The sequence below is a fragment of the Meleagris gallopavo genome, chromosome 4, assembly GCF_905368555.1.
Source record: "Meleagris gallopavo chromosome 4, MGAL_WU_HG_1.1, whole genome shotgun sequence".
Lineage (NCBI taxonomy): Eukaryota > Metazoa > Chordata > Aves > Galliformes > Phasianidae > Meleagris > Meleagris gallopavo.
Genome location: NC_139407.1, coordinates 13,594,040 through 13,611,786, shown reverse-complemented (window position 1 = coordinate 13,611,786; position 17,747 = coordinate 13,594,040). Strand labels below are relative to the sequence as shown.

General features: G+C 39.1%; 1 protein-coding gene across 4 annotated transcripts in view; it reads left to right on the top strand.

Moving 5' to 3' along the window:
* The window catches only part of FBXW7 (F-box and WD repeat domain containing 7), a 162,052-nt gene that overhangs the window by 135,370 nt on the left and 8,935 nt on the right, over positions 1–17,747 (top strand). For all 4 annotated transcript variants that reach the window (XM_085222212.1, XM_085222211.1, XM_003205441.5 and 1 more), the window contains 5 exons: positions 153–294; positions 6,765–6,899; positions 11,347–11,470; positions 13,327–13,463; positions 15,100–15,213. In XM_085222212.1, coding sequence (XP_085078338.1) covers positions 153–294; positions 6,765–6,899; positions 11,347–11,470; positions 13,327–13,463; positions 15,100–15,213 — 652 coding nt within the window. The remainder of the gene's footprint in view (positions 1–152; positions 295–6,764; positions 6,900–11,346; positions 11,471–13,326; positions 13,464–15,099; positions 15,214–17,747) is intronic.

Below are 17,747 nucleotides of genomic sequence, written 5' to 3'. Positions count from 1 at the left end.
ATGTTTTCATGTTGTTGTCACTGCAGGAAGTTTAAGGCTTTTTAAGTAAAATTTAAGTAATAGCTGCAACTTCTGTACTAGGTTTGTTTTTCTGCTGTAGACTCTAATTTTTTTCTCAATGTTTTACACACAACTTTCACTTTGTATTCCAGTACCACAGGGCTGGTGCCATGCTCTGCCACACCGACCACTTTTGGGGACCTGAGGGCAGCCAATGGCCAGGGGCAGCAGCGCCGCCGCATTACATCTGTGCAGCCACCCACGGGCCTTCAGGAATGGCTGAAAATGTTTCAGGTAACTCGCGCTTAAAGAAAGTAGCTTACCTCCATGACTGAAGCAAAAGGCTGCTTCAGTGAAGGCATTCCTCGCTGTATATCCCACAGTGTTTACAGCATTGATTTTGTGTACTGTTGAAAAAACAAACGGACATCAACTTCAAGGAAACATAGCTGCCCATTTTAGCTAGTTACTGTAGAAACTCACAAAAAATACTGCCTTCTTTGGTTTCTTAATAAAATAGCCCATACTGTTTGATGCTTTCACATTTTCTGCAAATTCAGTCCAGCATGTTACGGCTGCCTCCGTGGCCTCAAGCTAACTGGAGACATTTTCACTGGGAGACTGGCAAGCGGGAGCGCGTGGTTTGCCTCAGCGTAGGTATGGCACTAAATTTATCCCAAGTCTGCTATCTTCTAAGAATAGAAAGAAATGTTTAGGAAAAATAGGTTAAATGGATACTCAGTGTGTATTTTTTTAGATGTTTGAGTACTGAACACAGTGTCAGCTGGTACACGTGCTTACAGTGAGAACAGGGTGAAAAGAGGCTTTCTGTATCTTTCCAACAGCCTTCAATGATGTCTAAAATTTAATGTGACCAAAAAGCAGAGAAACCAAAACCCAGTAGTATGAGGGACACTTGCACAGTGGAGGCTGACACCTGGATGACACTACATTGGGAGCAGCTGAGCCAATTCAGTGTGCATTAACACAGACACACCTTGGGGCAGCGCAGTGCTCTTAGGGCAAGGAGAGCATCAGAGAGCTCTGCTGTGCAGCTGTGCGATGTGTTTTTAAGGAGGGATGACTCCCAGTCATTGATTTGAAAAACGGAAATATTACGTCTTCCAATCTTGATTAATAAACCATTACTTCTAAAAGTGTTTTCAGAAGGAATAAGTAACTAACGCAGGCATAGTTTCAATTATGATAACAGACGTTTCCAAAGATAGAACAACAATGTTGTAGATACAGTAGTGAGCATACAATTTTGCAGGCGGGAGTGTGCTTTTGGCTTGATTCATGCTGCCACATAGTACCATTGATCTCAATCACTGTCTTGGCTGAACATTAAAATAATAACGGAGAACTCCTTTCCCTCTTTATTTTTACACACTTATGATCTGCATAAGACATTGGAAGTTTGGAATTAAGATGTTCTTGTACACATCGTTCATGCTCATGTGTAATTGTAATAGTGTGTCTTTTTTAAGACTGTCCATAGAAAGGTGTCTTTTTAACCCTTAAGGATCGTATTTGAATGGTAGTTTGTAGATATGATACTTAATGTAATTCTGCGTTGTATTTTAATATGCTGATAAAACTTTTAAGCTAAGGAAAACTATTTTACGTGTAGGACATAGTGTACATTTTCTCAGATCAACAGTTATCAGTAGCTACTTATTAAAAAAGCAATGAAAGGCTGACTGATGCGTGGCAGTAGGAGCGCTGCTACTTGTTGTTTAGTCAGCATCATGAAAAGTATGTAAGCGCATGGAAAGTCTGCCTGCAATTGGTTTCTTGTTATTTTTGGTTTTGTAACGGAGGAACGATGCTCTCCATTAAGTAAATAATCAGATATTTTTGGTTTTTGAAAATACTTACTGTCTGTAGTAATTTCCAAGTTCTGATCTGGACTCTTGAGAGAAAAAGGCCTCTCTTTAATAACTAGGGATCATCTAGTAGCACTCAGTAATAGTAGCTGCTCTTACTGATAGTTTGTACTGCTTTCACAAATGGAGTCCTTTACTTTCAACCCAAAGCCTTTAAAGTCATGTGCATGCCAAGCACTCTCATTTTCTCATTTTGTAATTTTCTGCATGAATTTTGTGAAGGAGGTGAGTCTTACCTGTTGAAATGATGAAAGCACAATCCCCAAGTCAGGGGAGGTAGCTCTGCCCAGAGAGAAGAATCAAATGGCACGTGTAACATCGTTCTTGCAATGCCAGGCTTTTATGGTTCAGAAACAGAAATGGGAGGCCTTGCTTCTTTAGGAGGTACTTTATGCCTCCAACGCCTGTTTAATAGCCCTATCATATTTTATGTGAGAATATATTTCCAATTAATTTTAAACCTAAGTTTCCAGGGGCACATTAGCTGGACATATGTCCTGTTTCAAGGAAGAACCAAACTTTGGCATGGAAACTAGCAGTAAGCAGAGATTCTCAGTTACTTGGATGTCCCTGGCTTGTACGTTGGCCTTCAGTCCCTCTCTTTTATTTACTTCTTTGGGGAAGGAGTGTAGAGGGGTCAAATGTAAAAGCAAAAGAATTCAAATACTAAGAAAACAAGATGTCCTCTAAGTTTGTAGGTTTTAAAATTTATTTTTATACATTACTGCTGCTGTTACGTTTTGTAGTTGACCTAGGTGTTTCATTTTGAAAATGACAAAAACTAATGCAGAAAGGAGAAACAGTTGGAAGTGTGCTTGCACTTTCCCTTTAAAAATGAAGATGTATATTGATTTCAGTGAAATGTTAATCTGGAAGCAGAAGCAGAAAAGCATTGGGATAGGTTTGAGCCATTTAATTTCTTAAAGGCCCATTTATTTTTCTGTTTTGTACTGACTCTTTGCTTCAGGACTTTTTAATGTCTGCTACAGGATTTTTAAAAACTCAGTGGCCAAACGTATTACACGGTTTCTTCTTTTACAACGAACATGTTTATATTTTATTTGGAACAGGAAATGTCTTTAAGTCACCAAGTTGCTTGCGATAAGGGAAAAGATCAACTGCGTGCTAAATTTAGTGAGCAACAGTACTGCTTTGTATCTTAAATTCAGTTTTTCTCTCTTCATTATTCCTACTTTGCATACTTAAAGTGTTAGGTAACTTGATCAAAAATTTGAATTTTCTGGAGATATCTCGGGGCATTTGTAGCGGTGTCACAGTTGTTCCAAAGGCAGAAAGTACAGGCAGTGGTTTTAAGTAACTAGTGAAGGCTATTATTCTGCCTCAGATTGGAAACATTGCTTTCTCCATGGTTTAAACAGTGCCCAAATCCTCTAGTCATCGTTGGCTGGCGAGAGTACTGTTTCTTTCCTTCATGAAAGAGTTGGCTGAGCCACTGCAATTCGCATTACCTTACATTCTTCACTTTGTACTCTTCCAGAGCCACTTGTGAATACATAAATGCATGGGGCTGAGTAGCCCACCTCTTACATGATGCAGGGAGTGGAGATGATATCATCGCCAGCATTACGGCATCTTCTTCTTTATGATTACAAGTTCAAGGTCTCAGTGTTGATGTGCAGAATGGGAAGGACCCACATGCAGCAACGTGCTGCTTTGGGCTGTTTCACCCATACCAGTTTGGTTGGGAGCAGCAATGGGGATTGCAGCCAGTGCCCCAGTCGTCTCTGCTCATAGCCCTTTGGCTCAGGTGGCAGAGCAGTTCTGGCACGTACAAGCTAGGTTCCCTTTGGAAGAAGCTCTGGGTGAACCCACTGCCAGCCTGCAGCAGGGACACAGCTGTCACTGCTCCTCCAGGAGCAGGCAGCGCATCTGGGGGAACCTTCAGCCTGACTCAGCTTCAGTCACCCCTTGTTCCCAGAACCCCTGTTGTGACAGGCCGCTTGCTGGTATGGCCTTTCCTGCAGGGGATTTTGTTCACGTGCTCTGTGTACCGAGGCTGGGATCACCTTTGAGCTGGCAGGAGCTCAGTAACTAGCTTGAGCTGAGTGGCAGCAGGACGCGGAACAGCCCTTTCTGCAAGTCTGCATGAAACAGCGCACCTCCGTTAGCAGAACGCAGTCACAAAGAATAGCACTCTGAGATTGTACTGCAGTGTAACATATTTAAAATAGGCGTCCTTAAGTTACCTATAGTAGAAGAAAGATCTAATTGCTGCAAACCGTAATTGTGCAAACTGGAGTTTAATAGGTTGGGGCTGTGTGACAGAAGAGCATAGCTCATAGCAGAGGCGCAGAAACAGGAGGAGATGGTGAAAGGATGAGTCGCGAGTCAGACGGGCGGGATGAGGTGGAAGTTGTAGGAGCAGCAGAGATGTTTGTGTTGATATCGAGCTGTTTTGCATGCCTGATAAAGACAGGAAAGAGGATTAAGCACAAGAGTGCAGGGGAGCTGAAGGGCCATTTTTTAGGTAGGCAGTGCTGTGGCTGCAGTAGCTGCATGCTGAATGAGGGATGGCATGAGCAGTTAGAAGGCCGGGACTGAAGGAACGGGACCTCCTGGGGACCTGAGGGAAAGATGGGACTCCTTGTTTGGGAACCTCAAGTCCTCAGCTCCCTGGGATCAGTAGTCCCTGCCCCAGGGGTCACGAAGGAATTAAACAAATGCATTTTAAAGATAATGTAAATTCTTTACAAAGATCTTCAAACTGAAAGGGGATCACCTGGTAGAAGTCCAAGGTGTCTGGATGCTACACAGGTATCTTAGGTCTCTTCAGTCATCTAAAATGTTTGAAATTTTGCAGAATGTTTGGTGCCCATTTACTTGTGTTGGTTTTTTTTGTTTGTTTGTTTGTTTGTTTCCATTTTTCCTCATCAAAGCCACAAACTTTTTTTTTTCCTTCTCTCTGCTCAATGCAGTTTTGTGCTGTTCTGTGCAAGCAGATCAAGCTTTGGGGTCCAGAAAGTCCAATTTCTTAGTCCTGCCTTCAGTATCAGAAGTAGTTGTGTTCATCTGGCACGCTTACTCCATCAAATCCTTCCATGCCAAACTTCCCTTAGAGACCCCTTATTGACAGTAGCTGGGGGTCTCTTTGGTTATGTGACAGACTAAGGGGCAGTGTCCCAGAGAAAACAACTTTAGCAACTGATAGCTCAAGAACAGCCTTAGGTAGCTGCCTGCAGCCACCCTGTAACGATGACTGGACAGAATGAAAGTGGATGCTGCTTGTATTCATTAGTGTCTCTTTCCCCTTCTTGTATTTTCTCTGTTCCCTTTTCTGTTCAGCTCTGCATTGCATTTTAAAAATAGAAACTTAGGAGAATTACAGATTAAGATAGTGCACAGAGAAATTATTTATGTCTTCACAACTGTCATCCATTCTTGCCACAGCGATGTGCAACGGTATTCAGGTTGATTTGTCTTAATTTATTATAGCTGCTTATAGATTAAGAGTAGGCTGACCTTGGAAACTTACTGTATGAGAAAGTAGCACAGATATGGTTTTTCCTTTTTTCTTTTAATTCTCCTAAATTCAAACACAGTCGCTAGCTAAGATGAAGGAATCCAAGTGGTTGTACCTAAAGGCTGCTAAACTTAGGGTTGCTGAAACAAATAGTTGGAAAGTTAGTGAGATAAACAGCTCTTCAGTGAACGATGTGTGGAGAACTCTTCTGTGAAGCAAATGTTGCTACTGAAAGAAACTGTACACAAGTGTTGTATTGCAGAGACCAGAATTAATTGTTAGTTAAAGAGAACAGGAATTTATGAGCAATAAGAGCCCTTAGATACATGGCAGACTAGAACAGAAATCTTAATTCTAAGGTATATTGCCCTTTATTTTTTTTAAATTTCAGCTAGCCTCTTACCATAACTGCAGTATAATTTCCATGCATCAATTTACTTGTAAATGTCACTCTAGAAGACATTGAAGAATGTGAATTTGCTCTCAAAAACTGATGTCTCATTTTTTCTCCTCTCTGAGGCTTTGTTCATGCTCTAATTCTGTTGCTAAATCAGTTAGCAGTGGCTGTTGTTTTTTTTTTCCCTGTAGAAATGATTTTTTCCTTAAATTGTTTTCACATAACAGATCTAAACTCTATGATGAGCATAGATGAGTTTGAGGCATGCTTTTCAGAAATGCAGTATATTGAGTTACTATTTTTTTTTCTCTAGAAACCATGCTATTAATCTGCTATGCTCTCAGATGAGCACCTTATTAAAATCTTCAGATTTTATGGTGCCCATTAGTCAAAATGTGAAGTAAGAAAATTACCAGCCAAAATTCCCTGTTTATTCAAGTATAAATTGATACCTACAAATACGTGTTGCTTTGTAGCCAGGATTCTGAAATACAGCATTGTCACATAGGGACATAGCATAGTAACAAGCAGGCAGTATATTTCTGGAGAAAGTTCCTTTCCTTTCTTCTTATTCAGTTTCAAGTCTTTGGTCTATCAGATGATACATCAAGGTTAAAAGTTACCTCACTTGAATGTACAATGGAGAAAAAAGCAAATTTTGTTTCAACCCTTTTGTTGTCAGTAATATGTGCATAAATTTCATCACCTTCAAAAGAAGCTTAATTATTTTAATTATTACTATTAAATATTGTAATGTACTTAATTGCTAATCTGTATGTGTGTGTATAACAAATTCTTTATTAAGAATCAGTGTAGTAATTTTGAATATTTTGTGTTGATTAAATTCTCATTTTTGTGTAATTTACATGAGCATTTGTCTTGCTGCCTTTTAATATGCTTGCACATAGGATGACAAGGAAACTTAACTTGCATTTTTGGCAAAGCAGAGATGCTTACTAATACAGACTAAGCTTATTGGTTTTGTTTTTTCTTGCAGAGCTGGAGTGGACCAGAGAAATTACTTGCTTTAGATGAACTCATTGACAGTTGTGAACCAACACAAGTGAAACACATGATGCAAGTGATAGAACCCCAGTTTCAAAGAGACTTCATTTCCTTGCTCCCAAAAGAGGTGAGAAATACGGGTTCAAGTCACCACTTTTTAAATACTTCCTTGCTCATTGTGGCATTCATTTTTTTCCAACGTAATGGCATGAACTGATGTTAAAAAGGTCCCTAAGTTGACCTACTGCTGTAGCGTAGTAACCATTATTTTGCAGTAACGCACCTTTGTGTTTTGGTTGCAATTCTGATACCTGGAAATATGGGTGACTCCTTAAAATCCCAGGAGCTTTCAGGTATCTCTGTATCTTAATTGGGCTGACTTTATTTTTATACGGAGAACTAGTTCTTTCAGAGAGTGCACACAAAAAAATTCCCTCCAGCTGCATGACCTTTCTGCACGGTTTTCTGGAAGTATAAGCATTACCATTTAATGCTTTAAGTAGTGTGCTTTTTTTGTGAATATTATTTTTTTTAATTTATTTTAAACAAACTAAGTCCTAAAGTCTACATCAATAAACCCCACCAAAAGTAAGCTCAGAAAAGCCTTCTTGCTAAGGATAAAGCCAAGCCCTAATTAACTGGATATATTGCAGTAAATCCTTTTCTGCAAATCAGATCATGTTGTATCAGGTTAAAGAGAAGCTAACACTTAGATTTGAGCGTGTGTGATTTTCTGCTTGTGTAAGTAAGTAAATGTTGTCTCTAGAAGAGTAATTCTTGGTATTCTCACAACTAAAACGTGGGGTTTGAGATGAAAGAGTATCGAGCCAGTGTAATACAGCTCTTAAGTGTGTTCTAGTACTTTTGGAAATTATACTTCTGATATTAATTGATTTTAGTGAATGGGAACTTGTTTTCCTGTCTGGAGAGAGGAGGAAGTGCATCTTCTTTTGCCGTATATGCTGTGTGCTGAGTTTGCCACCTGAAAATTTGCATGAGGGTTGATGTTCCTATGTGTTTGTTTACTGACAGATTTGAAAACAAGTTCTTCATAAATATTCTGGAGCTGGTGTTTGGTTACTGTGGTTAGTGTGCTCTTATTTACTGTGAAGATAGTTCTGTATCTCCTGCTCTTGATGTTCTTTCTGATCATGTTCTATTTTTGAAATACTTAGATGTGCGTGACCCTTCTTTCCATCACATCTTCATGGACTAGGAAATGTCACAGCTTTCCCTCGGGTTTTACTGGTTAGAATTTGTAAGCGTTGGAAGCACTTTATGTGATGAATGTTAACTTAGAACACATGACATAACCATGTGGATAAGCACTCTGTGCTAGCCTCGTTCACGTATGTAGAGACACTGGGGAAAGAGAAAAGTTTAATAGGACCTCTGTGGTGGTGCAGTGTTCATAAAGAGGCTGCTCAAAGAGGCCGTGGTTCAGAGGCTGAGAAAGGAATCAAGAAGTTAGATTTGGAGACAACAAAGGGCATTTTGTTACTTCTGCACCTGTTGCATCTGGAAATGCACTGGTTGATCACAGCAAGTCACAGATTAATTGTCTTTCTTTGCAAGACTTAGTGCCCAAACTAAGTGAAGTGGTTGATGTAGTTACACTGTAATTAATGATATTGCTGTTATTTCAGTTTTAGCAGTTTCTTCACAGAAAGGATATGCTATTTAGCTGTAAAATAAACAGCTAAATAGCTATGTTCCTTGTTTCTTATTTGTTACTTGACTCCACTGTAGTATACTTGTGTTTAATTTATTATTAGTGGTCATTCTTGCTTCTTGAAACTGTAAAATTGACAAGTGCTTAGCTGCATGAAAGGCTGACTTGGCCCTGGAAGCTGGCTTACACAATTTTTGCCTTTTAACCCCCAGTTGCTGTCACCAAAATTAACCATAAATTCTCCATGAAGCCAACTCCGTCTCCTCTCCGTTTTTGAAGATTGTTTAAGTCAGATGTGTTCAATGACTCTGTCCCCTGCTACTGGCTTCAGCAGGGGGTGATGAGTAAGTCTGGGGAGAAGAATAATTTGGTAGGGTCAGTAATTCTGTAAGCAGGCTTCCCTACCAGTGCCAGCATCCTGTGAAAGCATGCTCTCTTGAGCAGTCACTCTGCATTAACATCCATAGGTAGCTCCAGTATTGTATGTACTGCAGTGACTTTATTACCTAATCAGAATATGAAGCTGATTTGGGCAGGAAGCCTCTCCTTCAAAAATGTTTTCAGCAATAGAAAGACAGTGACTTAATATCTGAATAACCAAATGTTTGCCTTCCTCCTGAGAAAACCTGCAGTCAAACAATTAATCTGAAATGAATATTTGTTTCTTACAGAGCAATTAGAAATAATTATTGAAATTATTTGTTTGTGAAAGTCAAGTCTAGAAATCAGCAGATAAGGAATGCTGCTAAAATCAGCCAAAGAAATAGTATTGGTGCCATGGTACATTAGGAGAGAAAGCGAGATACAGCGTACGGTTGGGTATTCTTAGTGCTGCAGAAGGGAGCAGGCCTCAGTATGGCTGAATCAAGGTCAGCTCTCTGCTACCTGAAGCTGTCTCATAGCTAACTCCATGGACTGAAACAAAGGGCCTCCATCTTTTTTACGCTGCTAATCCTAAAGTCAACTGTGAGCTGTGTTGACCCTTGATGACTGTTTAGCCAAATACAGTCTAAAATAAATGTCACCCATATGTAAGCTGTTTTAAAATCAGTTGGCTCACAGATTTTAATTAACACTATCTTAGCAAATGTCCATACTCATGTAGATAGGACAAGTGATATTTAAACAAAATCTTCTGTCAGTTAAGGAGCATCTAACAAAAAAGGAAAGGATCTGTTTCATGTTTTGAGCCTTGCTGCGTGCAAGGCCATCTATCTGAAGTGTCTTAGGAAACGTGTCGTAAATAATGTTCCATATCAGGAATTAAGGCAAAGTCGAAAAGGACACAAGTACAGTTGTGTTTTTGTGTCAGGGAGCCTTACAGCAAACGCTGAATTCTGACTCCACAAACGAGTAGGAAAAGAATAATCGTTCCTCAGCTTTTAGCCTGCGATGCATGTGGTATCTAGTGTGCAAGTTAAGGCGCATATCCAGCAAATGTGGAGTCCCACATGCTCAATGTGAGCTGCAGGTGATGACTTGCCAACAAGGTGTGTAATCGCAATCAGAATGCCAAGAGGCCTGACATGCTGAATTTTTATTTCCTGCTCAGTTACTGGCTGGGCTAGACTAATAGAAGTAAACGTTTCTCACATAATAAGGTTAAAAATCTGCTGAGGTCAACAGCCTACAGTTACAACTTCCTTAGTGAATTTCAGTCTGTGCTTCTTTGAAAGGCAGATTCTATTTATATACAACATAACTCCAGTTAAAAATTAAATACAAAAATGCTAAGCACAAAAAGATATGTCAAGCAGCAGTAAATGCGGATGATCTGATTTTCCTGACAACTTTTGCATCCCAGTATTGACAAAGACCCCAGTATTTCTAAGCGTAAGTAGTTCTGTGCGTCACTTTTTATCAATGTTGTTCTTTCTGTGGAGACTTTAGTCATGGAAGCCACTTTCCTGCCTCTTCTATTTTCATTTTCCATGACTGGAGAAATGCATTGATGCTGTTCAGTAGAAAAGCTGTAGTCATTCATCCAGGATACCCTTGAGGATATCCATCACCGTAATTTGGTTTGTGTTTTAGATGCCTCTGTCCCTGTTTAAGGCTCCAGGCCATCTGAAGATATTTCTGAAATTTTGGGGGACTGATCGTGGTCATTATGTGGCTTCGCTCAACTCAGCTGAGATCTGAGCTCTACCAGTAACATTTAACATTGTCACACAGAAAAGTGAAGTTCAACTTTAATTCACCTTATGCAGCATACTGGGATTTCCCTTGTTTGTTGTTGTTTTTCTTTTTTTTTCTTCCTGGTAACAAATACTGTGTAATATCAGTTACATATTTTAGTCCTTTTGCATCCAAGTGCATAAAACTCCCTGTAGCAGCACTTAAGTGTATGCTTGCATCCTAATTAGAACTTGAGTAATGTGATTACTGGATTTTCTGCAGCTGCAGAGTACTTTTGAACTTGAGGACAAGTAGCATTTACATTTTCTCTGTTTGAGCTTACGGTGTGATGTTTTTCCATCCCAGCATCCTTAATTTGTTCACATAGTGAGTGTGGTGGTATTTTCTGGTTAAACTCTCAGAACAACTTTTATTAGATAAAATATCACAGGCATAATTATTTCAGTACATCTGGCAATGGTTCAAAGTAATACGGATGACATTTTAAAAAAGCATAATAGCCAGTGATTTCAGCTGACATCTAGTCTCTTGCAAATAATATACATTTTTGATGTGATCTGTATGGATTTAGTTATTTAAGATGATTGCTGTACTTCTCATGTGCCCACTGGAACAAGCTGTAGCTCTGTTAAGTTTCTGAGATCATTTAATAATTCATTGTTTCAATTTTCTGTATTTCAGCCTCTGATGTGTGATAATGCTTGGAGTTACTTCACTTTTCCTTTCAAAAGCAATTTAGAAACCTCCCTTCCTTTTCTTACAGCTGGCACTGTATGTGCTGTCATTCCTGGAACCCAGGGACCTTCTGCAGGCAGCTCAGACGTGCCGTTATTGGAGGATTCTGGCTGAAGATAATCTTCTCTGGAGAGAGAAATGCAAAGAGGAAGGTAAGGCTGAGCAAAAAGATGAATGTAATGGTCAAAGTGTTGCTGTCAAAAAGTGCAGCTCGTTTACATAATAAGCTTAAAGTTTTATGAAGGGAATTTGGGTGACTTTAAATTTACTGCTAGGGGTGCTTTGAGCTACGTGGTGCATATTTTTGTTAAAAGTAGGAAGCAGAAGTAATCTGTGGAGTACTACAAATGAATCTAGACTACTTAAGCTTGAACGTAGTGTGCGTAAGGTATAACACATATATGGGTTTTAAAATATACTGATTTTTCCTGGTTAAGGTAGTTTGTATTCAAAATACGACCAAAGCAAATAAGAGCTGAGATGAGCATTGCCTTGCAGGAGGAAAACCTACAGTGGTTGTGTAGAACGTGCACTGTGATTTCATGTCAGTTGTGGGAAAACTAACAGAGAAATTTCATAGTGTAGGAGAAGAACGTGGAAATCGATTGCTCAGAGAAGCGGGTGCATTCCATAAGCCATGTTGATTCGCTGCCTCCTGGCCAGTCAGGAAGATAGGGTGGTTCAGCAGTACTACAAGTGGGCAATAAAAGACTCTGAGGGAAATAAGCACCTGTATGAAAATAAGAAAAATGTAAACTTGTTAAGCAGAAATACATGGCTAAGCAGTCTGGGAGACCAAGCACGTGCATGCAGCTTCAGAGCAGTGTCCTTACTGGATACAGGCAAATGCTGGTACTGTCCAGTCTGCCTCAGCACCGAGACAAGAATGTGGGGAGAGGTCTGTGCAGAGGCTTTAAAAATGATGACAATGTGAATGTAGCCGGCTATTTTTAAAGGCCCGTAAATTAAGGAGTTGTTCTGCTGCAATGGAAATCAGGTGTCTAACCTCATAAATCTTATCTAAATACTCCTCTTACAAATTTCAGTGAAAAATGCATTGAGAGGACAGAATGAGGGAAAAGGAAAACAGTGAGGGATGTTAAGTCTACGTTTGTGAGCTAAGAAATAAAAAAATAATCTGGCCAGGCATGAGAACACTGCTTAAACAGGATTGTAGTCTATTCAGACCTGGTGAGATGCACAGTAACATGAAAGCTCTCTTAATTCGAAATTTTCAGATGGAAACACGGGAAAGGGGGCTAAAAGCAGAAGAGTGAAATCCATGTACTGGCAACAGTCATAGGTCAGGCTAGTAGAGAGATGCAGTGGAGAAAGAAAATTACGTAGAAAAGATGGATAGGCGGGAAAGAGAATTGGCCAAAAGAAATAAAAGAAAATTAAAAAGACACAAAATGCAGTAAGAAATATGAAATGAAGCACTGCTTCTTAAATGTCAATTCAGACAGGGTGCAAGTCTACCTAAACCGAAGCCAGGGGAGGACAGCTTTTTGAAAATAACAAATGAAGAGGTCAAGAGTCACGGGGTACTTAAAGGTAATGAAGATGCACAACCAGAGAGGAGGATTTTTTGAAGGGCTTCAGAATGGGAGTATGAATGGTTGTAGACGACAGTCAGGTGAAAAGGCAATATTCTGCTACATTTCCTCAGAATAAGGGATCCGAAACCAAGCAAGTAGATTGCTGGCAGGGGAGTGATGAAAATGAGCATTTTCAACCACATGATTACAGTGATGATTATGCTTGGAAGGCAAGAAAGATGGTAGTACAGAGAGCTGAGGAGCAGGGTGGGGTCACTGACACAAAAAGTAAATACTGGCATGGATAAGATGAGCAGAATTCTCTGTCAGCAGGTTGTTATGTTGATGCTGTATTTAATTTCGGAGATCATTGTAAGGTTTAGGCAGGAGAAAAGCTGTTTTATTGGGGGTGGACTCATCGCTCCCTCCTGCCACCACCCCCCTTTTTTTTTTCTTTAAATCCATTTTAGGGATAGACGAACCATTACATATCAAAAGGAGGAAAGTAATAAAACCAGGCTTTATACACAGTCCGTGGAAGAGCGCGTATATTCGACAACACAGAATTGATACCAACTGGCGGCGAGGAGAACTTAAATCGCCTAAGGTGAGTTGCTGGGCTGTGTGCAGGGTGCCATGAACTAAGCAGGATCCACTCGGGTTATTTTTTTGCTTCAGACAAGTCGAACCAGCCATGCACAAAGAGCAGTGCATCGTTACAGAAAGGCAATCATTTGTATGTTAGCTTACCATGTTTTTACATTAATTTCTGAGCACTATATTAGCAAATCAACATGTAAGGGTTTATGCAGCAAAACTCTTCCGCTGCTGTTTTAAAAAATTCTGTAGTGTCTGGTGAATGGCTGTGCACGTGCCAGTCTTCGTGAGGGAGATAATCCCACAGACTTGACTGGAAGTACTTACATTTAAAATCAAACACACACACCTGTGGGCCACTTAACAACACAAAAATGTTCCACAATGTTCTGTGATCATTTCATGCTTTATTTATAGATATTCTTATATATTGAGCAACAGGAGACGGTAATTTTTTTCCATGTTAAGATTTTTTTTTGAACATTGAAATATTTAATGATATTGATTTCATATTCTCATTATGGCTTTTCCAATAGAAAGTTATGAAGCAATAGCTAGAGCCCATTTTAAAATAAATTAACAGCTGTCTAATCAAAGCTGGTATTGAGCTAGCAGTCAGAACCATGAAAAAAAAACATATTCATATCCTTTTATCCAATTTCCTTGTCTTGATTCCTGTACAACAAAACAATAAGAACAAAAAGATTCCTGTGACAAACCTATGGATATATCCTGCTGTTTATTTGGCCGTGACTCATGTATGTCTGCAGCAATGGCTCTGTTTCTTGCCTTGATATGCCACATCAAGTTATCTTGGAATTATTACTAAAATTACAGCCTAGGGCATTAGCCAAATGCCCATTTCATTTCAGTGAACATCTTGCGAGATGCTGAAATATCCTAAATAAAGCCACTCCTTGTTCCTTCTCATTCTCTGTATTTTGATAACTGTACCAGATTTTAGTAAAATATACTGAATTGTAGTTTTTCTCAAATCACATATTGAAGATTCTGCTTCTGCAGGGTACCATTCCAGTCCACATTTCCAACCTTTAAATGATTGCTTTTTTTTTTGTACTTAATTTAATTTATGGTTTATAGTTTTTTACTTCAGTGCAGCTTCACATTTAATAGATGACAGTGTTTGGTTGGAACGGAAAAAAATAGGCATGTTTGGTCTTGACCACAGAAATACAAATATGCAGGAAATAATACAACGCTATCATTTTTGTTCAAGATCGGTGAAGCTCAAAACATATCTTAAAAGGTGGAAGTCCAAGGGAGGGAAAAAAAAAAGAATTAAAAAATAAAGAGAGGGAATAACTGCAGAGGAATTGAGCAATGTCCAGCAACTAATTTTTCCTCTTTCATTACTCATTTATCCTGGTACTTGTAGGAGGTTTAAAATCCCCACGGTACACTTGACCAGCAGTGCAGCATTATTCCACTGAAGAAGGAAAATACCTTCTTTGGTCCCAGCTGGCAGTAAATGAGACTTGACACACAGGATTAAGGGGCCGAATTATTTTTGAAGCAACTCTAGCATTTTATAATTTATGAATCAGAATGGCACTTTGTTTCTCCTGCTTATTTCTGATCTCCTGAGTTCAGTTGTGAGTGCACGTTTTTGTGTTCTTCACTGCCAGGTGCTCAAAGGCCATGATGATCATGTGATCACATGCCTTCAGTTCTGCGGGAACCGGATAGTGAGTGGCTCCGATGACAATACATTAAAAGTGTGGTCAGCAGTTACCGGCAAGGTAAGTGGATGGCGTGGACGGATGTCTTAGGAAATGGGTACCAGGTAGCACTTGGAGACGGGTTGAAAATATCACTGTTTTGCCCAGCCACACCCAGAGTGGTGTTTGGGGCTGCCTGGTGAAAGATTCAGGAAAGCAAATGGTAGACATTTGGGTCATCTTCTCCTGCACAGAGACTGGTTCAAAAAAGTCACCTTGATGTGAAATTACAATGCTGCTCATGCTACTGCTGGCATATATCCTTGTTCTCTTGGCAATTCTTCTATTCTCGTGGAGTCATTTGTGACATGGATTCTAAAGAATTTGGACAGATATGTTGCTTTATCTTACTTAAAGCCTAATTTAGCCTCGTTTTACTCCTCTAGATCTGACTTGTCTTCTATCATTCTTTCTGTTGCTTTTAAGTTATTGAAATGGTGTGTTGATTTTACTGGCTCTGTTTTCCAATGCAGTTTGTTTTTCATTCTAAGCTGCTCTACTGCTGAGCCACGGGAAAAAAAAAAGTGTAACTTGCTTTAGGTTTAAATATTTCCTATTAAATTAGATCCAGCTCAGGCAGGAATTTAATAAGCTTCAATAATTTAATTTTGGCTTAGAGAAGCAAAACAATATGTGCAATCAAAAAGACAGTACTGAGCATTTCACTCATGTTAGAACATCGCAGCTACTCAGCAAACAGTTCCATATAGCTATAGAAAAGGCCACAGAGCAATAGTATTTTTTCCCATCTAAACTAGTATCATATAGACTTCGTATTGTTTTAACAATATAGTTATCTGAACACAGGACAGTTTTTGAGATTAACTTGATAATGTTCAAGTTGAACATGTAAAGGATTTGTCTCTGCATGCGTAATAATGCCTTGACAAGGTTATAAATACTACAGGGGGAAAGAATAAAATCCAAAGCAATAGGCAGCCTCTCCTAACTTTCCTGCAACAAACTGTCTAATGAAGGAACCCATGGTAAATTTTTCATATTTTACCTGAAGAGGCAGGCTAAACTGAGATGAAAAATACTTGCTTTCTATATACAGGCCTCTGAAAAGCAAAATGTTCTTTTAAATGTATGAAATTGATTGTGGTAGCATAACTTACCAATTGATGTTCAGTAATTTGTGTGAAAATAATTTCAGATTCTAATGTGACTATTTACCCTAAACCTTAGAGGTAAATATTGTATGTGAAAGAGGGCTGTATTAGCCCTTGTGTGGGCTGTGTTGGCCCTTATGCTTATTGGTAGTGAAGAATTAATAAAAGAACCCTAGGGGTTAATCTTTGCAAATGAACGTGGCTAAACAATCTCCTTGACAGATGTAAAGCCCAGAATAAGGATCCTGTGTTCTTACTGCTTTAGAAGGATGATTTATTAAAATATGAACAAATCAGTGGAAACTTACTTAAAAAAAAAAAAAAAAGTTGGAGAGCTGTAAAAGTGAAAAGCAATTATGAAATAAAAAGATGGAATTGCTAGGAGTGAATCAGGAAGCAGAAATTGCAGAAAACTGGTAGAAGAAGTGGAAATGTAAGTACAGCAGAAATGTAAGGATGTTTGTTAGAAAGGATATTACAGTAGAAATTAGTGTACTGTTGATTGCTGATGCAGAATAAGTACTTATGTTTGAAGAAAATTCATATGATGGAAATCCAGCATGCAGCAATGATAGAATATTTCAGCAGAAATTTGAAAGGGCATTAAAAACAACTGCCAAAGCTGGGGCGTATTTTAATACAGCTGATTCAGACAGCTGCATCGGCTGTATTCTGTGATTGGTTTCTAAAGCTACCTGTGGGGTAAAATAAATTTTTCCCAACAGAAGGAAGCTAAAATATATCAGTATTTAAACTGAGTAAACTGGAAGATTGGGTTTTTAGGATACCTTATCTCAGATTAAGAAAATATTAGACTGCATAAAAAGGAGTCATTAAAGGAGAAGGGCCATGGATATTAATGCTACTTAATGTTAGTTTACAGAAAAAGAGATCATCAGACTGTCTTGAACTCCTTGCTGATGCAGGTACAGGTTGGTCTGATAAAAATAATAGGGCTGAAATAGATGGCTGTCTGCACTGCAAGACAGTATCCCATGACACAACTAAAGAAAATAGAGCAGTGCAAAAATCAACATGGCACATAATTTAAATGGGTTAGAAAGTGGGTAATTAGTGAGATCATGTTATTAATGTAAATGCAGAATCTGTTAGGAGTATCTTTCTAGAGGAGTCTTGCAAGGATCTGTTCTTGTCTGTACTAATTAGCACTTACTGCTGCTTGATGAAAATGCATATACAGTCGTGACTTGTAAGGAATACAGACAGAGATGGAGACAAAACATTGTTCCAGAGTGGGTGAGGTTTTATAGCAGAAAGTGTGAGCAATCACTCTTCCTACATGGTGAAAAATCATGTCACACAGCTAGTACCAAAGAAGGCAGCCACGTGTGTGTAACGTGGGATTCTCTCCTGGGCAACAGTGATGTCTGTAAAGGTTGGAAACGTGATTTCACAGTATTGATGCTGTAGCTGTAGCTTAGA